Source organism: Pseudophryne corroboree, chromosome 9 (genome assembly GCF_028390025.1).
Source record: "Pseudophryne corroboree isolate aPseCor3 chromosome 9, aPseCor3.hap2, whole genome shotgun sequence".
NCBI classification, from domain to species: domain Eukaryota; kingdom Metazoa; phylum Chordata; class Amphibia; order Anura; family Myobatrachidae; genus Pseudophryne; species Pseudophryne corroboree.
The window spans coordinates 473,439,706-473,463,117 of NC_086452.1; the positions used below are offsets into that span (position 1 = coordinate 473,439,706).

General features: G+C 60.2%; 1 protein-coding gene across 4 annotated transcripts in view; it reads right to left on the reverse strand.

Moving 5' to 3' along the window:
• Positions 1-951: 951 nt before the first annotated feature.
• The window catches only part of RAD54L2 (RAD54 like 2), an 87,559-nt gene continuing 65,098 nt past the window's right edge, over positions 952-23,412 (reverse strand). For all 4 annotated transcript variants that reach the window (XM_063941388.1, XM_063941389.1, XM_063941390.1 and 1 more), the window contains exons 11-22: positions 23,115-23,292; positions 21,900-22,142; positions 21,654-21,772; positions 21,452-21,570; positions 21,204-21,303; positions 15,282-15,487; positions 15,025-15,200; positions 14,729-14,925; positions 14,452-14,645; positions 13,142-13,231; positions 12,886-12,978; positions 952-2,656 (exon numbers count right to left, since the gene is read on the reverse strand). In XM_063941388.1, the coding sequence (XP_063797458.1) occupies positions 1,863-2,656; positions 12,886-12,978; positions 13,142-13,231; positions 14,452-14,645; positions 14,729-14,925; positions 15,025-15,200; positions 15,282-15,487; positions 21,204-21,303; positions 21,452-21,570; positions 21,654-21,772; positions 21,900-22,142; positions 23,115-23,292 (2,509 nt within the window). In that variant the 3' untranslated portion in view covers positions 952-1,862. The remainder of the gene's footprint in view (positions 2,657-12,885; positions 12,979-13,141; positions 13,232-14,451; positions 14,646-14,728; positions 14,926-15,024; positions 15,201-15,281; positions 15,488-21,203; positions 21,304-21,451; positions 21,571-21,653; positions 21,773-21,899; positions 22,143-23,114; positions 23,293-23,412) is intronic.

A 23,412-nucleotide genomic window follows, 5' to 3' on the forward strand; every position in this document is an offset into this window, starting at 1 on the left:
GCTCCGGCACTCTCACATCACATACGCTGAGCGGAGGCACCAATTTATCTGCACCTCGTGCCTCAGTAATGTCCTTATTGCCTAGATAATTGATAGGCTGCTTCCATGGTGTGTAGTGATCTGTGCTAGAAGATGCGTGGGGACTAACAGGCTGTGAAATGATCAATAGCCCATGGCTGGGTAATCTCAGTACACGCCAGCCTCTTACACCACGCAAGGTGCAGCAGTGAGGGGGTTAATTACAGGCCGCTTGCTAATTGAGATCAGAAAGTGACACTTCTATTGATGGTTAGGCACAGCACAATGACATCAATAGCGCCAAAATCCCGGATCCTCGCTACCGTGTCCTCTTGCGCAGTGAAATATTCCATTTGGGTTATTTTACCAGTCACGAGCAAATGTACCTTCTAGATTCTTCCTGAGAGATCGCTTTGAATTAAGCGATTATTGGAGAATCTGCAATTAATGAACGGAAACCTGTTAAAAGAACATTAAAATGGATTGTGTGACTGGTTGAGACTACAGATTAGTCAACTCAGGTTTAGATCTGCGTATTGACTGGGTATAATCACTTCAGAGGGACGAACGTCTGGGGGTGGTCCCAAAAACCTGGACGCATTAAACTGGCCGAACAATATCATTCAGCGTAAATTAATTCCATAAGATTCTAAACTACCCGTTCCATGCTATAATCTCCAATTAGCACTCCAGCAACGGTCAGGCATGCAGCTGTTTATTACCAGATTATCGGCTGATTGAGAACCGTTCCGCTAACACACACGAAATACATGTTACCCCTATGTGAAGAAACGGTCTAATATTTCCGAACTATAATGTAAACAAAACGGTGATATTTTGGAGAACACAGTCTACCCAGCCTGGGAGTATGTTCCCCATCTCCTCCTCCGGTAGCGAGACCCTCCCCCCCCCCCCCCCCCCCCGTTCTCCCCCCAGTAGGTGATGCCCCCTCCAGGTTACTCTGTGAAGGTGTATAAATAGGTTTGTCCGACGTACAGAAGAATAAAAAAATAATAATTTTCAAGTACAATAAAATATCAGAAGGACCTGAATGCATTAACCCCTTCACTGCTAGGCCGGGGAGGGGGCCTAGAGTTTTTCAGCGCTTAGATAGCGGCAACTAATTTTTACAGATCATGTTTCTAAAAACAAAAATATCCTGTTCTAAAAGCCTCTTCCTCTGAATGTACAATACGCCCCTTCTCTCCCCACGCACCGCCGGAGAGCGGCAACATGGATGCCGTGACAGGTACTGAATGAATGAATGAGACCAAGTTCCGGGATAGCGTCCCACCGGCTCCTACCCACAGTACATGACTCTGTGTCCGAGGACAGCACCCTCCTCGCCGATTACACCGCATTGTAGTGTTGTGCTCATTACCTGCCCGGGAGGAGAACATATTTGCCGCTCTACGAGATGTATTTTGGACAAAAGATGAACATTTCTTGCCCCTGTCTATGACAATCCAACGCAACATTCAACTGTAACACATGTATGAGGAAGGAGAAGTTTGGAAGTTCAAAAATGGACGTTCCTTTTTTTTCAGGGAGGACTTTAAAAGTTCTATGAGGGGAGTGACATCAGACCCCCCCCCCCCCAGCCCCGCCCCCCAGCATTTCGTCCTCTTTCTGTGGAATGACACAAAGATGAAAACGGGCTCGTTTCCTGTGCTTGTTGGCCCAGCACCGCCTTTCATCTGAAGAACACTTCTCGGCCACAGTGTATACCCCCCACAACGGAACATCTGGCCCAGGGCGGCCACAACTCGGATGAGAACCGGGTGAATGTGAGGGTGGTATAGTCCTCTGCCAACCTGCCGTAGCTTATGTCCAGAGTCTTCCCATCACTTCTCGGTTACCTCCACCACATCGTCATCTTTCCCGTCCTCCTCACTGGACCCAAGCTCTGCTTCCATCAAAGGAAGTGAGCGAGACGCAGTTCCAGAAGCAGGGGCCTGGTAGCCAGATTGGGAGGAGAGGTAGCCAGGGTAGGTGGATGCTGCGTTGTTGGCAGGAAGTCCTCGGTTAAGCACTGAAGAAGGGAATGGGGCAAACATTCGGGTCTGGGGTAGTAACGGCTGCGTAAATGGGAGAGAAAAACTGGGAGGCAGAAGGTAAGGGGACACACCGGACGGCGCAGATGAAGAGCCCGAAGAGTGCGTCATTAGGGAGTCTGCAACCAGCGGCGGGCCTAACTGGGGGTCCGACAGCAGTGAAGGCAGCTGGAAGTGGGACGAGCCGCTGCCCATGTACAAAGAGTTTGCCGCTCTAGACAGGCTGTGTGTCATTGAGGACGGGGTCACTCCGTAGCCTCCTGCCCCCGGGTAACCAAGCTGGTTGTAGGGGTTCCTCTTACTGGAGGGCCAGTGGCCGGACTGGTCAGCCGGTTCCCTCCGTTTCCTGGACTGTGTCTTGGGAGCCTGGTGTAGACCCTGATGATGGTGGGGGTTATGATGTGGAAGAGGAGGGGCGCTGTGGGTTCCGCGAGCCACCGCAGCTTCTGCGTACTGCTGCAGCTCATTGAGAATCTCTGGGCTATCCGGAGAGAGAGGCCGCGATGGCTCCTCGGTGTCCTGGGCAGATGGGCTGGCTGTATGTCGCCCGTTACTCATATACGCTCCAGACTGGCCCTGAGCACCTGGAAGCAAAGAAAGATATCATCAATATAAACCTGTAATATCCCTGTTAGGTATTCCAGATGCTGGGATGATTTCAGGTGCGGGAATGGAAAGCCACGGGGTGCCTGTGTAAGTGGTAATGCATCATGGCGATGCTAGAGGTAAAAGATTGCAATGCGCTGTTAAATGTGCAATATTAGTGCAACCAGGAGCGTTAGTGATCACAGCGGCAGAGCAGGCACTTTCCCAGGGCAGCACAGAAACATTTATATCACTTTTATTCACACCTCTGTAATACGTCCAATTTTATTCCCATATGATCTGTAACAACCTTTTTTCAAAGTAATGGAGGGGCATCCTTCTGTTAGTTCAGTTCCGCAGCAGTAAGGCTGGAGCAGCAGGGGGCGAGGCTACAGGAGCAGCGGGGGGCGAGGCTACAGGAGCAGCGGGGGGCGAGGCTACAGGAGCAGCGGGGGGCGAGGCTACAGGAGCAGCGGGGGGCACGGCTACAGGAGCAGCGGGGGGCACGGCTACAGGAGCAGCGGGGGGCACGGCTACAGGAGCAGCGGGGGGCGAGGCTGGAGGAGCAGCAGGGGGCGAGGCTACAGGAGCAGCAGGGGGCGAGGCTGGAGGAGCAGCGGGAGGCGAGGCTGGAGGAGCAGCGGGGGCGAGGCTACAGGAGCAGCGGGGGGCGAGGCTACAGGAGCAGCGGGGGGCGAGGCTACAGGAGCAGCGGGGGGCGAGGCTACAGGAGCAGCGGGGGGCGAGGCTACAGGAGCAGCGGGGGGCGAGGCTACAGGAGCAGCGGGGGGCGAGGCTACAGGAGCAGCGGGGGGCGAGGCTACAGGAGCAGCGGGGGGCGAGGCTACAGGAGCAGCGGGGGGCAAGGCTACAGGAGCAGCGGGGGGCGAGGCTACAGGAGCAGGGTACAGGAGCAGCGGGGGGCGAGGCTGGAGGAACAGCGGGGGGCGAGGCTGGAGGAGCAGCGGGGGGCGAGGCTGGAGGAGCAGCAGGGGGCGAGGCTGGAGGAGCAGCAGGGGGCGAGGCTGGAGGAGCAGCGGGGGGCGAGGCTGGAGGAGCAGCAGGGGGCGAGGCTGGAGGAGCAGCAGGGGGCGAGGCTGGAGGAGCAGCAGGGGGCGAGGCTGGAGGAGCAGCGGGAGGCGAGGCTGGAGGAGCAGCAGGGTGCACGGCTAAAGGAGCAGCGGGGGGCACGGCTAAAGGAGCAGCGGGGGGCACGGCTAAAGGAGCAGCGGGGGGCACGGCTAAAGGAGCAGCGGGGGGCACGGCTAAAGGAGCAGCGGGGGGCACGGCTAAAGGAGCAGCGGGGGGCACGGCTAAAGGAGCAGCGGGGGGCACGGCTACAGGAGCAGCGCTACAGGAGCAGCGGGGGGCGAGGCTGGAGGAGCAACAGGGAGCGAGGCTGGAGGAGCAGCAGGGGGCGAGGCTGGAGGAGCAGCAGGGGGCGAGGCTGGAGGAGCAGCGGGGGGCGAGGCTGGAGGAGCAGCGGGGGGCGAGGCTGGAGGAGCAGCGGGAGGCGAGGCTGGAGGAGCAGCGGGAGGCGAGGCTGGAGGAGCAGCGGGAGGCGAGGCTGGAGGAGCAGCGGGGGGCACGGCTACAGGAGCAGCGGGGGGCACGGCTAAAGGAGCAGCGGGGGGCACGGCTAAAGGAGCAGCGGGGGGCACGGCTAAGGAGCAGCGGGGGGCACGGCTAGAGGAGCAGCGGGGGGCACGGCTAAAGGAGCAGCGGGGGGCACGGCTACAGGAGCAGAGGGGGGCACGGCTACAGGAGCAGAGGGGGGCGAGGCTACAGGAGCAGAGGGGGGCACGGCTACAGGAGCAGCAGGGGGCACGGCTACAGGAGCAGCAGGGGGCACGGCTACAGGAGCAGCGGGGGGCACGGCTACAGGAGCAGCGGGGGGCACGGCTAAAGGAGCAGCGGGGGGCACGGCTAAAGGAGCAGCGGGGGGCACGGCTAAAGGAGCAGCGGGGGGCACGGCTAAAGGAGCAGCGGGGGGCACGGCTAAGGAGCAGCGGGGGGAACGGCTAGAGGAGCAGCGGGGGGCACGGCTAGAGGAGCAGCGGGGGGCACGGCTAGAGGAGCAGAGGGGGGCACGGCTACAGGAGCAGAGGGGGGCGAGGCTACAGGAGCAGAGGGGGGCGAGGCTACAGGAGCAGCAGGGGGCACGGCTACAGGAGCAGCGGGGGGCACGGCTACAGGAGCAGCGGGGGGCACGGCTAAAGGAGCAGCGGGGGGCACGGCTAAAGGAGCAGCGGGGGGCACGGCTAAAGGAGCAGCGGGGGGCACGGCTAAGGAGCAGAGGGGGGCACGGCTACAGGAGCAGAGGGGGGCACGGCTACAGGAGCAGAGGGGGGCACGGCTACAGGAGCAGAGGGGGGCACGGCTACAGGAGCAGAGGGGGGGCGAGGCTACAGGAGCAGAGGGGGGCACGGCTACAGGAGCAGAGGGGGGCGAGGCTACAGGAGCAGAGGGGGGCGAGGCTAGAGGAGCAGCGGGGGGCGAGGCTAGAGGAGCAGCGGGGGGCACGGCTACAGGAGCAGAGGGGGGCACGGCTACAGGAGCAGCGGGGGGCACGGCTACAGGAGCAGCGGGGGGCGAGGCTGGAGGAGCAGCAGGGGGCGAGGCTACAGGAGCAGCAGGGGGCGAGGCTGGAGGAGCAGCGGGAGGCGAGGCTGGAGGAGCAGCGGGGGCGAGGCTACAGGAGCAGCGGGGGGCGAGGCTACAGGAGCAGCGGGGGGCGAGGCTACAGGAGCAGCGGGGGGCGAGGCTACAGGAGCAGCGGGGGGCGAGGCTACAGGAGCAGCGGGGGGCGAGGCTACAGGAGCAGCGGGGGGCGAGGCTACAGGAGCAGCGGGGGGCGAGGCTACAGGAGCAGCGGGGGGCGAGGCTACAGGAGCAGCGGGGGGCGAGGCTACAGGAGCAGCGGGGGGCGAGGCTACAGGAGCAGCGGGGGGCAAGGCTACAGGAGCAGCGGGGGGCAAGGCTACAGGAGCAGCGGGGGGCGAGGCTACAGGAGCAGCGGGGGGCGAGGGTACAGGAGCAGCGGGGGGCGAGGCTGGAGGAACAGCGGGGGGCGAGGCTGGAGGAGCAGCGGGGGGCGAGGCTGGAGGAGCAGCAGGGGGCGAGGCTGGAGGAGCAGCAGGGGGCGAGGCTGGAGGAGCAGCGGGGGGCGAGGCTGGAGGAGCAGCAGGGGGCGAGGCTGGAGGAGCAGCAGGGGGCGAGGCTGGAGGAGCAGCAGGGGGCGAGGCTGGAGGAGCAGCGGGAGGCGAGGCTGGAGGAGCAGCAGGGTGCACGGCTAAAGGAGCAGCGGGGGGCACGGCTAAAGGAGCAGCGGGGGGCACGGCTAAAGGAGCAGCGGGGGGCACGGCTAAAGGAGCAGCGGGGGGCACGGCTAAAGGAGCAGCGGGGGGCACGGCTACAGGAGCAGCGCTACAGGAGCAGCGGGGGGCGAGGCTGGAGGAGCAACAGGGAGCGAGGCTGGAGGAGCAGCAGGGGGCGAGGCTGGAGGAGCAGCAGGGGGCGAGGCTGGAGGAGCAGCGGGGGGCGAGGCTGGAGGAGCAGCGGGGGGCGAGGCTGGAGGAGCAGCGGGAGGCGAGGCTGGAGGAGCAGCGGGAGGCGAGGCTGGAGGAGCAGCGGGAGGCGAGGCTGGAGGAGCAGCGGGGGGCACGGCTACAGGAGCAGCGGGGGGCACGGCTAAAGGAGCAGCGGGGGGCACGGCTAAAGGAGCAGCGGGGGGCACGGCTAAGGAGCAGCGGGGGGCACGGCTAGAGGAGCAGCGGGGGGCACGGCTAAAGGAGCAGCGGGGGGCACGGCTACAGGAGCAGAGGGGGGCACGGCTACAGGAGCAGAGGGGGGCGAGGCTACAGGAGCAGAGGGGGGCACGGCTACAGGAGCAGCAGGGGGCACGGCTACAGGAGCAGCAGGGGGCACGGCTACAGGAGCAGCGGGGGGCACGGCTACAGGAGCAGCGGGGGGCACGGCTAAAGGAGCAGCGGGGGGCACGGCTAAAGGAGCAGCGGGGGGCACGGCTAAAGGAGCAGCGGGGGGCACGGCTAAAGGAGCAGCGGGGGGCACGGCTAAGGAGCAGCGGGGGGAACGGCTAGAGGAGCAGCGGGGGGCACGGCTAGAGGAGCAGCGGGGGGCACGGCTAGAGGAGCAGAGGGGGGCACGGCTACAGGAGCAGAGGGGGGCGAGGCTACAGGAGCAGAGGGGGGCGAGGCTACAGGAGCAGCAGGGGGCACGGCTACAGGAGCAGCGGGGGGCACGGCTACAGGAGCAGCGGGGGGCACGGCTAAAGGAGCAGCGGGGGGCACGGCTAAAGGAGCAGCGGGGGGCACGGCTAAAGGAGCAGCGGGGGGCACGGCTAAAGGAGCAGCGGGGGGCACGGCTAAGGAGCAGAGGGGGGCACGGCTACAGGAGCAGAGGGGGGCACGGCTACAGGAGCAGAGGGGGGCACGGCTACAGGAGCAGAGGGGGGCACGGCTACAGGAGCAGAGGGGGGCACGGCTACAGGAGCAGAGGGGGGCACGGCTACAGGAGCAGAGGGGGGCGAGGCTACAGGAGCAGAGGGGGGCGAGGCTAGAGGAGCAGCGGGGGGCGAGGCTAGAGGAGCAGCGGGGGGCACGGCTACAGGAGCAGAGGGGGGCACGGCTACAGGAGCAGAGGGGGGCACGGCTACAGGAGCAGAGGGGGGCGAGGCTACAGGAGCAGAGGGGGGCGAGGCTACAGGAGCAGCAGGGGGCACGGCTACAGGAGCAGCAGGGGGCACGGCTACAGGAGCAGCAGGGGGCACGGCTACAGGAGCAGCAGGGGGCACGGCTACAGGAGCAGCAGGGGGCGAGGCTACAGGAGCAGCGGGGGGCGAGGCTACAGGAGCAGCAGGGGGCGAGGCTACAGAAGCAGCAGGGGGGCGAGGCTGGAGGAGCAGCAGGGGGCGAGGCTGGAGGAGCAGCAGGGGGCGAGGCTGGAGGAGCAGCAGGGGGCGAGGCTGGAGGAGCAGCGGGGGGCGAGGCTACAGGAGCAGCGGGGGGCGAGGCTACAGGAGCAGCGGGGGGCGAGGCTACAGGAGCAGCGGGGGGCGAGGCTACAGGAGCAGCGGGGGGGCGAGGCTGGAGGAGCAGCGGGGGGCGAGGCTGGAGGAGCAGCGGGGGGCGAGGCTGGAGGAGCAGCGGGGGGCGAGGCTGGAGGAGCAGCGGGGGGCGAGGCTGGAGGAGCAGCGGGGGGCGAGGCTGGAGGAACAGCGGGGGGCGAGGCTGGAGGAACAGCGGGGGGCGAGGCTGGAGGAGCAGCGGGGGGCGAGGCTGGAGGAGCAGCGGGGGGCGAGGCTGGAGGAGCAGCGGGGGGCGAGGCTGGAGGAGCAGCAGGGGGCGAGGCTACAGGAGCAGCAGGGGGCGAGGCTACAGGAGCAGCAGGGGGCGAGGCTACAGGAGCAGCAGGGGGCGAGGCTACAGGAGCAGCGGGGGGCGAGGCTACAGGAGCAGCGGGGGGCGAGGGTACAGGAGCAGCGGGGGGCGAGGCTGGAGGAACAGCGGGGGGCGAGGCTGGAGGAACAGCGGGGGGCGAGGCTGGAGGAGCAGCGGGGGGCGAGGCTGGAGGAGCAGCAGGGGGCGAGGCTGGAGGAGCAGCAGGGGGCGAGGCTGGAGGAGCAGCAGGGGGCGAGGCTGGAGGAGCAGCGGGGGCGAGGCTGGAGGAGCAGCAGGGGGCGAGGCTGGAGGAGCAGCAGGGGGCGAGGCTGGAGGAGCAGCGGGAGGCGAGGCTGGAGGAGCAGCAGGGGGCACGGCTAAAGGAGCAGCGGGGGGCACGGCTAAAGGAGCAGCGGGGGGCACGGCTAAAGGAGCAGCGGGGGGCACGGCTAAAGGAGCAGCGGGGGGCACGGCTAAAGGAGCAGCGGGGGGCACGGCTACAGGAGCAGCGCTACAGGAGCAGCGGGGGGCGAGGCTGGAGGAGCAACAGGGAGCGAGGCTGGAGGAGCAGCAGGGGGCGAGGCTGGAGGAGCAGCGGGGGGCGAGGCTGGAGGAGCAGCGGGGGGCGAGGCTGGAGGAGCAGCGGGGGGCGAGGCTGGAGGAGCAGCGGGGGGCGAGGCTGGAGGAGCAGCGGGAGGCGAGGCTGGAGGAGCAGCGGGGGGCACGGCTACAGGAGCAGCGGGGGGCACGGCTACAGGAGCAGCGGGGGGCACGGCTACAGGAGCAGCGGGGGGCACGGCTAAAGGAGCAGCGGGGGGCACGGCTAAAGGAGCAGCGGGGGGCACGGCTAGAGGAGCAGCGGGGGGCACGGCTAAAGGAGCAGCGGGGGGCACGGCTAAAGGAGCAGCGGGGGGCACGGCTAAAGGAGCAGCGGGGGGCACGGCTAGAGGAGCAGCGGGGGCACGGCTGGAGGAGCAGCGGGGGGCGAGGCTGGAGGAGCAGCGAAGGGCGAGGCTAGAGGAGCAGCGGGGGGCGAGGCTGGAGGAGCAGCGGGGGGCGAGGCTGGAGGAGCAGCGGGGGGCACGGCTACAGGAGCAGAGGGGGGCACGGCTACAGGAGCAGAGGGGGGCACGGCTACAGGAGCAGAGGGGGGCACGGCTACAGGAGCAGAGGGGGGCACGGCTACAGGAGCAGAGGGGGGCACGGCTACAGGAGCAGAGGGGGGCGAGGCTACAGGAGCAGAGGGGGGCGAGGCTACAGGAGCAGCAGGGGGCACGGCTACAGGAGCAGCAGGGGGCACGGCTACAGGAGCAGCAGGGGGCGAGGCTACAGGAGCAGCAGGGGGCGAGGCTACAGGAGCAGCAGGGGGCGAGGCTACAGGAGCAGCAGGGGGCGAGGCTACAGGAGCAGCAGGGGGCGAGGCTACAGGAGCAGCAGGGGGGCGAGGCTGGAGGAGCAGCAGGGGGCGAGGCTGGAGGAGCAGCAGGGGGCGAGGCTGGAGGAGCAGCAGGGGGCGAGGCTGGAGGAGCAGCGGGGGGCGAGGCTGGAGGAGCAGCGGGGGGCGAGGCTGGAGGAGCAGCGGGGGGCGAGGCTGGAGGAGCAGCGGGGGGCGAGGCTGGAGGAGCAGCGGGGGGCGAGGCTGGAGGAGCAGCAGGGGGCGAGGCTGGAGGAGCAGCGGGAGGCGAGGCTGGAGGAGCAGCAGGGGGCACGGCTAAAGGAGCAGCGGGGGGCACGGCTAAAGGAGCAGCGGGGGGCACGGCTAAAGGAGCAGCGGGGGGCACGGCTAAAGGAGCAGCGGGGGGCACGGCTAAAGGAGCAGCGCTACAGGAGCAGCGGGGGGCGAGGCTAGAGGAGCAGCGGGGGGCGAGGCTGGAGGAGCAGCGGGGGGCGAGGCTGGAGGAGCAGCGGGGGGCGAGGCTGGAGGAGCAGCGGGGGGCGAGGCTGGAGGAGCAGCGGGGGGCGAGGCTGGAGGAGCAGCGGGGGGCGAGGCTGGAGGAGCAGCGGGGGGCACGGCTACAGGAGCAGAGGGGGGCGAGGCTAAAGGAGCAGAGGGGGGCGAGGCTACAGGAGCAGAGGGGGGCGAGGCTACAGGAGCAGCAGGGGGCACGGCTACAGGAGCAGCAGGGGGCACGGCTACAGGAGCAGCAGGGGGCACGGCTACAGGAGCAGCAGGGGGCGAGGCTACAGGAGCAGCAGGGGGCGAGGCTACAGGAGCAGCAGGGGGCGAGGCTACAGGAGCAGCAGGGGGCGAGGCTACAGGAGCAGCAGGGGGCGAGGCTACAGGAGCAGCAGGGGGGCGAGGCTGGAGGAGCAGCAGGGGGCGAGGCTGGAGGAGCAGCAGGGGGCGAGGCTGGAGGAGCAGCAGGGAGCGAGGCTGAAGGAGCAGCGGGGGGCGAGGCTGGAGGAGCAGCGGGGGGCGAGGCTGGAGGAGCAGCGGGAGGCGAGGCTGGAGGAGCAGCGGGAGGCGAGGCTGGAGGAGAAGCGGGGGGCACGGCTGGAGGAGCAGCGGGGGGCACGGCTACAGGAGCAGCGGGGGGACACGGCTAAAGGAGCAGCGGGGGGCACGGCTAAAGGAGCAGCGGGGGGCACGGCTAAGGAGCAGCGGGGGGCACGGCTAGAGGAGCAGCGGGGGGCACGGCTAAAGGAGCAGCAGGGGGGCACGGCTACAGGAGCAGCAGGGGGCACGGCTACAGGAGCAGCAGGGGGCACGGCTACAGGAGCAGCAGGGGGCGAGGCTACAGGAGCAGCAGGGGGCGAGGCTACAGGAGCAGCAGGGGGCGAGGCTACAGGAGCAGCAGGGGGCGAGGCTACAGGAGCAGCAGGGGGGCGAGGCTGGAGGAGCAGCAGGGGGCGTGGCTGGAGGAGCAGCAGGGGGCGAGGCTGGAGGAGCAGCAGGGAGCGAGGCTGGAGGAGCAGCAGGGAGCAGCGGGGGGACACGGCTAAAGGAGCAGCAGGGGGCACGGCTAAAGGAGCAGCGGGGGGCACGGCTAAAGGAGCAGCGGGGGGCACGGCTAAAGGAGCAGCGGGGGGCACGGCTAAAGGAGCAGCGGGGGGCACGGCTAAAGGAGCAGCGGGGGGCACGGCTAAAGGAGCAGCGGGGGGCACGGCTAAAGGAGCAGCGGGGGGCACGGCTAAAGGAGCAGCGGGGGGCACGGCTAAGGAGCAGCGGGGGGCACGGCTAGAGGAGCAGCGGGGGGCACGGCTAGAGGAGCAGCAGGGGGGCACGGCTACAGGAGCAGCAGGGGGGCACGGCTACAGGAGCAGCAGGGGGCACGGCTACAGGAGCAGCAGGGGGCACGGCTACAGGAGCAGCAGGGGGCACGGCTACAGGAGCAGCAGGGGGCACGGCTACAGGAGCAGCAGGGGGCACGGCTACAGGAGCAGCAGGGGGCACGGCTACAGGAGCAGCAGGGGGCACGGCTACAGGAGCAGCAGGGGGCACGGCTACAGGAGCAGCAGGGGGCACGGCTACAGCACGGCTACAGGAGCAGCAGGGGGCACGGCTACAGGAGCAGCAGGGGGAGCAGCTGGGGGCACGGCTACAGGAGCAGCTGGGGGCACGGCTAAAGGAGCAGCGGGGGGCACGGCTAAAGGAGCAGCGGGGGGCACGGCTAAAGGAGCAGCGGGGGGCACGGCTAAAGGAGCAGCGGGGGGCACGGCTAAGGAGCAGCGGGGGGCACGGCTAGAGGAGCAGCGGGGGGCACGGCTAGAGGAGCAGCAGGGGGGCACGGCTACAGGAGCAGCAGGGGGGCACGGCTACAGGAGCAGCAGGGGGCACGGCTACAGGAGCAGCAGGGGGCACGGCTACAGGTGCAGCAGGGGGCACGGCTACAGGAGCAGCAGGGGGCACGGCTACAGGAGCAGCAGGGGGCACGGCTACAGGAGCAGCAGGGGGCACGGCTACAGGAGCAGCAGGGGGCACGGCTACAGGAGCAGCAGGGGGCACGGCTACAGGAGCAGCAGGGGGCACGGCTACAGCACGGCTACAGGAGCAGCAGGGGGCACGGCTACAGGAGCAGCAGGGGGAGCAGCTGGGGGCACGGCTACAGGAGCAGCTGGGGGCACGGCTACAGGAGCAGCTGGGGGCACGGCTACAGGAGCAGCAGGGGGCACGGCTACAGGAGCAGCAGGGGGCACGGCTACAGGAGCAGCTGGGGGCACGGCTACAGGAGCAGCAGGGGGCACGGCTACAGGAGCAGCAGGGGGCACGGCTACAGCACGGCTACAGGAGCAGCAGGGGGCACGGCTACAGGAGCAGCAGGGGGAGCAGCTGGGGGCACGGCTACAGGAGCAGCTGGGGGCACGGCTACAGGAGCAGCTGGGGGCACGGCTACAGGAGCAGCAGGGGGCACGGCTACAGGAGCAGCAGGGGGCACGGCTACAGGAGCAGCAGGGGGCACGGCTACAGGAGCAGCAGGGGGCACGGCTACAGGAGCAGCAGGGGGCACGGCTACAGGAGCAGCAGGGGGCACGGCTACAGGAGCAGCAGGGGGCACGGCTACAGGAGCAGCAGGGGGCACGGCTACAGGAGCAGCAGGGGGCACGGCTACAGGAGAGCAGGGGGTACGGCTACAGGAGCAGCAGGGGGCACGGCTACAGGAGCAGCAGGGGGCACGGCTACAGGAGCAGCAGGGGGTGAGGCTGGAGCAGCAGGGGGTGAGGCTGGAGCAGCAGGGGGTGAGGCTGGAGCAGCAGGGGGCACGGCTACAGGAGCAGCAGGGGGTGAGGCTGGAGCAGCAGGGGGTGAGGCTGGAGCAGCATAGAGCCAGGCTAGTAAGAGAACCAGTACTGGCGACAAGGACATATTCACCACACAGCTAATATCTTACCGAACGACCCAGGACGCCGGCCTTCGGGGCTCTTGTGTTTGCTGCTTGACCTGATGGCAAATATCCGCCCATCACTGGTACGGATATATGTTCCTGCAAACACAAAGCAGACAGCAGTCATTTCACACAGCAGATAGGCAATATATCACAGTCCCCACACAGAGCAGATACTCCCCCCGGCCCTAGGGGGGTAATGGGGGCATCTTCCCTCTCTCTCCATGTACAGAGTACCTCCGTACCCCTCTGGACAGCTTACCTTTTGTGCCGCGGATGACGTGTATGCTCTCGCCAGCGCTGATCCGCGCCTGTACGTCCGTGGATGTGGTCATTCCAGGAATAACGATGTCTGGAAAGAAGAGCAGTAAAGGTCACCTCCGGCCTCTCCGTATCTGCCCCGCTGTAACCTCTCCGGGGGCAGAACTCTAACAGGCTCCTATAGTGACTGAACGCAATCTGATCAATCAGCCCATTCTATGTCCAACTGCAAACCACACAGATGCCCAAACCGAGAGATCATTCTACCATCCTCGGCGGAAAGTTTATGTGTCTCGCGACGGCAAAGCTGAACGAAGGCTCTAACTCCTGATTCCCAGTCCTGCTAGTTGTCCGCGTTGTATTGTTTATAAATATGTGAATAAACGTAAAACGAAACGTTTCTACAACTGTTCTGCGCTGTGCGTGCTCCGGCCACCACTGTGATGTGCAAAGCATTATGGGAATTGGAGGGAGCTGAATAAACAGAAAGGATATAAGTTCAAAGCGTCCAACGCGGCATTTATATACAGACACTTAGGGCCGCCCCACGTGCATATATACTGTATCCATTGTTCCATGCCAGCCTCTATTTGCAGTTTATACACTGTATTTGCAGTAGTGGGGTTTAATAATTTGGACATAAATTATTGCACTTTGTGGCAGCGTACGGGACAAACGCTCTGCAGGATTGCTGCACCTTTACGGTGGTTTAAGGGAGAAATACTCTGCAGCATTGTGGCTCCTGTGTGTGTCAGTGTACAGGAGAAGCATTGTGTCACCTGTGTGGTAGTGTACAGGAGAAATGCTCTGCAGAATTGAGTCACCTGTGTGACTGTGTACGAGAGAACAGCTCTGCAGCACTGTCGCACCTGTGTACGGGGGAAACGTTTTGCAGCAGTGCTGCACCTGTGTAGTTGTTTTTGGGAGTAAAGCTCTGCAGATCTGTTGAACCTGTGTGGCTGTATAAGCGAGAAACGCTCTGCAGCGATGTTACAAGAGTCTACTGATGTAGTTGCAGCAAAAATTTTAAACATTAATTTGGGATGTGCTGATCTTTTCCTATCTGATCTCAGCAGGTTTCTAATACACAATCAGAATAAAGCGGGCGCATTGTGTATTATATCTACTATATCCCCTACCCCCATTGTAACTGCTCTCCAGTGTCCCCTAGTGGATGAAGGAGAATTTAGTTACTAGTGACAATGACTTTTACCCTTTAATATATCCCCCTTCTCTCCCGCTGTCTCCATCTGCTTCTGCACACAACCACCTCTGAACGACTGGCACTCCTTGTGTGGAGTCTACACTGACCTGTGGTGGTGACCACCTTCTGGACCAGGACCCCGGCTCTCTGCAGATAGTTTACAGGGAAGTTAAAGTGGACGGAGCCCGAGGCAGATCCGGCGTGGCTCCCAGGAATGTGACGGGGCATCATGGGGATGGGTGTGGACTGCACGGGCCGAACACTAGCCACCGGCCTGTCTTCCCCCTTCAGGAACTGGCGCCTGCGGAGAAAAAGCAATGACGTTGTCGGCACGGTCGGCCTAAGGTCTTGTCCCCTCTGTTCTATCGTCCGCTCTGTTCTCACCAGTTCCGCTGGCTAAAAGCTGGAATATTTGCCAGGCTGTGGTCCTGTGAGGGGTAGTACTGGGTATAGGACGGCCGGGTGTAGGGAACAGACGCCCGTTTCTCTTCCTCGTAACTGCGCTTTGCTGCTTTCTTCTCGGCCTGCGTCAGTTTTTGCTCTTTGCGATCAAGGAGAAGAGACTCGTGCTGGAAAGGATCCTGAAGGACCAGGTAGAGAGGGGGGGTCATATTGGAAAGATGCTTTACCCACAATGCAAAGACACAAAATATTTGCCCCATAGCGGCCTTGTGTTTTACCTTGGTAATAAGGTGGGGGTACAAAACACATGCTTTATGCAGGACCGTCTCGCAGAAATTAGAAGGTTCAAGATGCTGACGCAACAGGTCCGGCTCCTCTTCCACAAAGTGCAGCAGATTCTCCACCTCCCGGCGGGTGAAATTCACGTCTGGGTTTAGGTCGTCCACCACGCGGTCTGAAAGAGAGAACAACGCTGACTTACTCGCCGTCCCCACCACCAGCCGTATAACTGCTCCCACCCGGCTTCCCTGCTCACCCGACATTCCCTGCTTGCTTATCTGGCGGTCGTAGATCTTCCTCTCTAGGGTGAAGTCAGAGACTAGCCGGTAAATGTTACAGGGTTTCCTCTGCCCGTATCTGTACACCCGGCACACAGCCTGGGCGTCGTGGCACGGGTTCCAAGAGGCGTCAAACACCACCACTCTGTTGGCGCCAATCAGGTTGACCCCGAGACAGCCGGCACTGGAAGAAATTTGGTGAGGTTGGTAAAAATAAGATTTTACTCACCGGTAAATCTATTTCTCGTAGTCCGTAGTGGATGCTGGGGACTCCGTAAGGACCATGGGGATTAGCGGCTCCGCAGGAGACTGGCACAACTAAAAAAAGCTTTAGGACTACCTGGTGTGCACTGGCTCCTCCCACTATGCCCCTCCTCCAGACCTCAGTTAGGATACTGTGCCCGGACGAGCTGACACAATAAGGAAGGATTTTGAATCCTGGGTAAGACTCATACCAGCCACACCAATCACACCGTATAACTCGTGATACTATACCCAGTTAACAGTATGATAACAACTAAGCCTCTCAACAGATGGCTCAACAATAACCCTTTAGTTAACAATAACTATGTACAAGTATTGCAGACAATCCGCACTTGGGATGGGCGCCCAGCATCCACTACGGACTACGAGAAATAGATTTACCGGTGAGTAAAATCTTATTTTCTCTAACGTCCTAAGTGGATGCTGGGGACTCCGTAAGGACCATGGGGATTATACCAAAGCTCCCAAACGGGCGGGAGAGTGCGGTTGACTCTGCAGCACCGAATGAGCAAACTCTAGGTCCTCCTCAGCCAGGGTATCAAACTTGTAGACTCTTGCAAGAGTGTTTGAACCCGACCAAGTAACAGCTCGGCAAATTTGTAAAGCCGAGACCCCTCGGGCAGCCGCCCAAGAAGAGCCCACTTTCCTCGTGGAATGGGCTTTCACAGATTTAGGGTGCGGCAGTCCAGCCGCAGAATGTGCAAGTTGAATCGTGCTACAGATCCAGCGAGCAATAGTCTGCTTAGAAGCAGGAGCACCCAGCTTGTTGGGTGCATACAGGATAAATAGCGAGTCAGTTTTCCTGACTCCAGCCGTCCTGGAAACATATACTTTTCAGGGCCCTGACTACGTCCAGAAACTTGGAATCCTCCAAGTCCCAAGTAGCCGCAGGCACCACAATAGGTTGGTTCACATGAAAAACTGCTACCACCTTAGGAAGGAATTGGGAACGAGTCCTCAATTCCGCCTTATCCATATAAAATACAGATAAGAGCTTTTGACAAAGCCGCCAATTCTGATACACCCCTGGCTGACGCCAAGGCCCCCAGCATGACCACTTTCCACGTAAGGTATTGTAGCTCCACGGATTTAAGTGGCTCAACTCAATGCGACTTCAGGAAATCCAACACTACGTCGAGATCCCACGGTGCCACTGGAGGCATAAACGGGGGCTGACTATGCAGCACTCCCTTAACAAAAGTCTGAACTTCAGGCAGTGAAGCCAGTTCTATTTTGGAAGAAAATCGATAGAGCCGAAATCTGGACCTTAATAGAACCCAATTTTAGGCCCATAGTCACCTCCGACTTGTAGGAAGTGCAGAAATCGACCTAGCTGAAATTCCTCCTTTGGGGCCTTACTGGCCTCACAGCATGCAACATATTTCCGCCATATGCGGTGATAATGGTTTGCGTTCACTTCTTTCCTAGCTTTAAATAGCGTAGGGATAACTTCCTCCGGAATGCCTTTTTCCTTCAGGATCCGGCGTTCAACCGCCATGCCGTCAAACGCAGCCGCGGTACGTCTTGGAACAGACAGGCCCCCTGCTGCAGCAGGTCCTGTCTGAGCGGCAGAGGCCATGGGTCCTCAGATCATTTCTTGGAGTTCTGGGTACCAAGCTCTTCTTGGCCACCCGGAACAATGAGTATAGTTCTTACTCCTCTCCTTCTTATTATTCTCATTACCCTGGGTATGAGAGGCAGAGAAGGGAACACATACACCGACTGGTACACCCACGGTGTTACCAGAGCGTCCACAGCTATCGCCTGAGGGTCCCTTGACCTGGCGCAATATCTTTGTAGCTTTTTGTTGAGGCGGGACGCCATCCTGTCCACCTGTGGCCTTTCCCCACAGTGTACAATCATTTGGAAGACTTCTGGATGAAGTCCCCACTCTCCCGGGTGGAGGTCGTGTCTGCTGAGAAAGTCTGCTTCTCAGTTGTCCACTCCGGGAATGAACACTGCTGACAGTGCTAACACATGATTTTCCGCCCCTCGGAGAATCCTTGTGGCTCCTGCCATCGCCATCCTGCTTCTTGTGCCGCCCTGTCGGTTTACATGAGCGACCGCCGTGATGTTGTCTGACTGGATCAGCACCGGCCGGTGTTGAAGCAGGGGTCTAACCTGACTTAGGGCATTGGAAATGGCCCATAGTTCCAGAACATTTATGTGTAGGGAAGTCTCCTGACTTTTCCATAGGCCTTGGAAGTTTCTTCCCTGTGTGACTGCCCCCCAGCCTTGAAGGCTGGCATCCGTGGTCACCAGGACCCAGTCCTGTATGCCGAATCTGCGGCCCCCTAGAAGATGAGCACTCTGCAGTCACCACCACAGCGACACCCTGGCCCTTGGAGACAGGGTTATCCGCCAATGCATCCGAGGATGCGACCCGGACCACTTGTCCAACAGATCCCACTGGAAGATCCTTGCATGGGACTTGGCGAATGGAAATTCTTCGTAAGAAGCTACCATCTTTCCCAAGGCTCGCGTGCATTGATGCACCGATACCTGTATTTGTATTAGGAGGTCTCCGTCTAGAGACGCCAACTCCTTGGACTTCTCCTCCGGGAGAAACCCTTTTTATCCTGTTCTGTGTCCAGAACCATACCCAGGAACAGTAGACGCGTCGTAGGAACCAGCTGCGACTTTGGAATATTCAGAATCCAGTCGTGCTGTTGTAGCACTTCCCGAGATAGTGCTACTCCGACGAACAACTGCTCCCGGACCTCGCCTTTATAAGGAGATCGTCCAAGTACGGGATAAGTACTTCGGCCATTACCTTGGTAAATACCCTCGGTGCCGGGGACAGACCAACGGCAACGTCTGGAATTGGTAATGACAATCCTGTACCACAATTTTGAGGTACACCTGGTGAAGAGGGTAAATAGGGACGTGCAGGTAAGTATCCTTGATGTCCAGTGATACCCTGAAATTTTCCAGGCTTGCAATAATCGCCCTGAGCGATTCCATTTTGAACTTGAACCTTCGTATATAAGTGTTCAAGGATTTCAATTTTAGAATGGGTCTCACCGAACCGTCTGGTTTCGGTACCACAACATTTTGGAATAGTAACCCCGGCCTTGTTGAAGGAGGGGTACCTTGATTTCACCTGCTGGAAGTACAGCTTGTGAATTGCCGCCAGTACTACCTTTCTCCGAGGGTAGCAGGCAAGGCTGATGTGAGGCAACGGCGAGGGGGAGTCGTCTCGAACTCCAGCCTGTATCCCTGTGATACTACTTGCAGAACCTAGGGATCCACCTGTGGGCAAGCCCACTGGTCCCTGCAGTTCCCGAGACGCGCCCCCACCGCACCTGTCTCCACCTGTGGAGCCCCAGCGTCATGCGGTGGACTCAGAGGAAGCGAGGGAAGATATTTGATCCTGGGAACTGGCTGACTGGTGCAGCTTTTTCCTTCTTCCCTTGTCTCTGTGCAGAAAGGAAGCGCCTTTGACCCGCTTGCTTTTCTGAAGCCGAAAGGACTGTACCTGAAAATACGGTGCTTTCTTAGGCTTTTTGTGAGGAAACCTGGAGGTAAAAAATTTTCTTCCCAGCTGTTGCTGTGGATACGAGGTCCCAGAGACCATCCCCAAACAATTCCTCACCCTTATAAGGCAGAATCTCCATGTGCCTTTTAAATGCAGCATCACCTGTCCACTGCCGGGTTTCTAATACCCTCCTGGCAGAATGGACATTGCATTAATTCTGGATGCCAGCCGGCAAATATCCCTCTGTGCATCCTTTATATATAAGACAACGTCTTAAATATGCTCAATGTTAGCAAAATATTATCCCTGTCTTAGCGTATTAATATTATCTGACAGGGTATCAGACCACGCTGCAGCCGCACTATTTATGCTGAGGCAATTGCAGGTTTCAGTATATAACCTGAGTGTGTAAATACAGACTTCAGGATCGCCTCCTGCTTTTTATCAGCAGGTTCCTTCAAGGTGGCCGTATCCTAAGACGGCAGTGCCACCTTTTGACAAACGTGTGAGCGCCTTATCCACCCTAAGGGATATCTCCCAACGTGACCTATCCTCTGGCGGGAAAGGGTACGCCATCAGTAACTTTTTAGAAATTACCAGTTTCTTATCTTGGGAAACCACGCTTCTTTACACACTTCATTCATTCATCTGATGGGGGAACAAAACACTGGCTGCTTTTTCTCCCCAAAAATAAAACCCCTTTTATGTGGTACTTGGGTTCATGTCAGAAAATGCGTAACACATTTTTCATTGCCGAGATCATGTAACGGATGTTCCTAGTGGATTGTGTATATGTCTCAACCTCATCGACACTGGAGTCAGACTCCGTGTCGACATCTGTTTCTGCCATCTGAGGTAACGGGCGTTGTTTGAGCCCCTGATGGCCTTTGAGACGCCTGGGCAGGCGCGGGCTGAGAAGCCGGCTGTCCCACAGCTGTTACGTCATCCAGCCTTTTATGTAAGGAGTTGACACTGTCGGTTAATACCTTCCACCTATCCATCCACTCTGGTGTCGGCCCCACAGGGGGCGACATCCCATTTATCCGCCTCCACGTAACCTTCCTCATCCAACATGTCGACACAGCCGTACCGACACACCGCACACACACAGGGAATGCTCTGACTGAGGACAGGACCCCACAAAGTCCTTTGGGGAGACCGAGAGTATGCCAGCACACACCAGAGCGCTATATAATGCAGGGATTAACACTATAACTGAGTGATTTTTCCCCAAATAGCTGCTTGTATACATATATTGCACCTAAATTTAGTGCCCCCCCCCCCCCTCTCTTTTTAACCCTTTGAGCCTGAAAACTACAGGGGAGAGCCTGGGGAGCTGTCTTCCAGCTGCACTGTGAAGAGAAAATGGCGCCAGTGTGCTGAGGGAGAAGCCCCGCCCCTTTTTCGGTGGACTTTCTCCCGCTTTTTCTGGAATACTGGCAGGGGTTATTTTACATCTATATAGCCTCTAGGACTATATATGATGTAGATTTGCCAGCCAATTTGTCATATATTGCCCTCAGGGCGCCCCCCCCAGCGCCCTGCACCCATCAGTGACCGGAGTGTGAGGTGTACATGAGGAGCAATGGCGCACAGCTGCAGTGCTGTGCGCTACCTTGGTGAAGACCGAAGTCTTCTGCCGCCGATTTTCCGGACTCTTCATGCTTCTGGCTCTGTAAGGGGGGCGGCGGCGCGGCTCCGGGAACGAACACCAAGGTCGGGTCCTGCGGTCGATCCCTCTGGAGCTAATGGTGTCCAGTAGCCTAAGAAGCCCAAACTACCACCTGTTAGGTAGGTTCGCTTCTTCTCCCCTTAGTCCCTCGCTGCAGTGAGTCTGTTGCCAGCAGATCTCACTGTAAAATAAAAAACCTAAATATACTTTCTTTCTAGGAGCTCAGGAGAGCCCCTAGTGTGCATCCAGCTCAGCCGGGCACAAGAATCTAACTGAGGTCTGGAGGAGGGTCTTAGTGGGAGGAGCCAGTGCACACCAGGTAGTCCTAAAGCTTTTTTTTAGTTGTGCCCAGTCTCCTGCGGAGCCGCTAATCCCCATGGTCCTTACGGAGTCCCCAGCATCCACTTAGGACGTTAGAGAAAAATAAAACGGACGTCGCCGGCTAACACCTATCGCAGAAATTCTGACGCCCCTTCTTGCACTCACCGGGTGGAAAGCAGAAACAGCCAGACGTTGTGGTTGGCGGGGTCATTAAACTGGTTTATTAGCCGCTCCCTTTCTGAGGCCGAGGTGCTGCCATCCAGTCCTACGGGAAGAGGAGGAGGAAAGACGGCAGCAGTCAGACAGAGCAATGTAGGAAGAAGGGAGATAAAAATACACAGTCCTCTGTAGGTGAAGCTCCCCCCATAAGATGGACACAGACACAAACATCCGTATCACTGTGGACCACTCACGGTAATAGTTGACGTTCCGGACCCACGTGTGGGCCTCCTGCCCTTCGGAACCTGGTGTGGCCGGCATGGGTCTCTTAGCCAAGAACTCCTCCATGATGGTCAGTGTGGAAAGGCTCTGACTGAGAGGAGGAGGACACGTTACTCAGTGTAGAACTAGTTACTCTCTGTCTCCCTTCTCCACACCTTGCCTAGGATCCCTTACCTGAACACTAGGGTCTTGTCACCCAACCTCATGCTGTCCTCAATCAGGTGGAAAAGCAGAACCATTTTGGGGGAGTTCTGCAGCACGCCCGTCTGGTAGTCGGACATTATCTCCTTAGCCTGAAGAAGCAGTAGAAGAAGTCAATGACTGAAGGCGGTCACCATGCACCTCAATGCTCTAGGCCGGGACAGAGGTGCGGCCCCTGCTCAACCGGGCGATGCCGCAATGTGAAACCTCGCCACTTACCCATTCATAGGTAACGACTTGATTGGCTTTCTCCTGGCTGGCGTTAATGGCCATTCCCTGCAGGAGTTTACTGTTGGCAGCCTCTCCCATAAGAGCTCCCAGGGTACCAGGCTCCACCTTGACCTTTGCATTTTGGGGCTGGCATCGGGTGTTGGTACCAAGGTCATCTACATCCAGATCCTGCTCATTGGCTAGATTCTCCTTTTGCAGGGCCTCATAGAGCACATCGGGGTGATTCCAAATCTGAGACGGGAAGAAGAGAAGTTACACTCATGGCTCGGAGAGGGTTCTGTCTACCAGTCATGCAACAACACACACATAAGTGCAAACAAAATAAACACAGACATTATCATCCGGATTCATCAGCGACTCTAGTCTCCCAATGTCAGCCCATAACGGACTTCTGCTCACACCTCCGCAGGCTTCTGTGGCTAGCTGAGCGCCAAGTGTCAGACGAGTGTCTGGAACTGCGGGATGTACCAGGTCAGCAGCTGCTGGAGGCTAGGAGGATCTGATCTACAGATGCCTGGAGATCATGGATGGCTTTCAAGCCTCCGCCTGTGTCCACAAGCTCAATCCTGCTTTATGTACCGTCAGCCGCAGCTCTTATTTTAAAGTAAAGTGTAATCTGCGGCCAGTGAAGGGTATTCGACAACCTGAACAACTTCCATCACCGTAATCTCTACTCAATGTCCTGCACCAAAAATCCCCTCTCTTCCCAAATGAAAGGTCTCTTCCTCTCATCACCGCAGGCGAAGCATTGGCCTGCCCACACGCAGGAAGCGCACCTGAGAGGACGCACCTGAGAGGACGCACCTGAGAGGACGCACCTGAGAGGACGCACCTGCTGTTAGGGTACACGTCTCACAACCGTCAGGGGCAGAGATTAACTGGTGATAATGATCAGATCTCAGAACTGGAAACAGTTCTCACCCCCTTAGTAAGAGAGATTTAGGCTTTCTTTTAATAGTAAGAGGTTTTCCAACTTGTAATCAATTATAATAATAAGCAGATATAATTCACTTTATTAAACAGGTTCCATCTTCAAGCCCCTGTTGAGTCTGTCTGTACCCGCTGTGTGGCTCATTGTGCTCCAGAGGACGGGCCGCCGCCCGGGCACCCCCCAGAGGACGGGCCGCCGCCCGGGCACCCCCCAGAGGACGGGCCGCCGCCCGGGCAACCCCCAGAGGACATGCTGTGGCATACATCACTCACCTTGCAGCACACACAGAAAGCTTTCAGAGGGTTCAGGCCCAGCCATCCACTATTCCCCGCATCTCGGAATCGGTTCATGAACTCCGTGTACAGGGCCCGCTGGATCGGAGACAGGCGCACCAAGATAACATGCTCTTCTTTAGATGGGAGCTGAGCCTTCAAAACAGTGTGTCCACGTCTAAACAACAGAGTGATGGGAGAGAAGAGAAGGACAAATGTACGTGTATTATATACAGCTGATACGAACAGAGACACTGCTAACAAAGGACGTTCTCCTGCAGGAAGCGTGCGCTTGTGT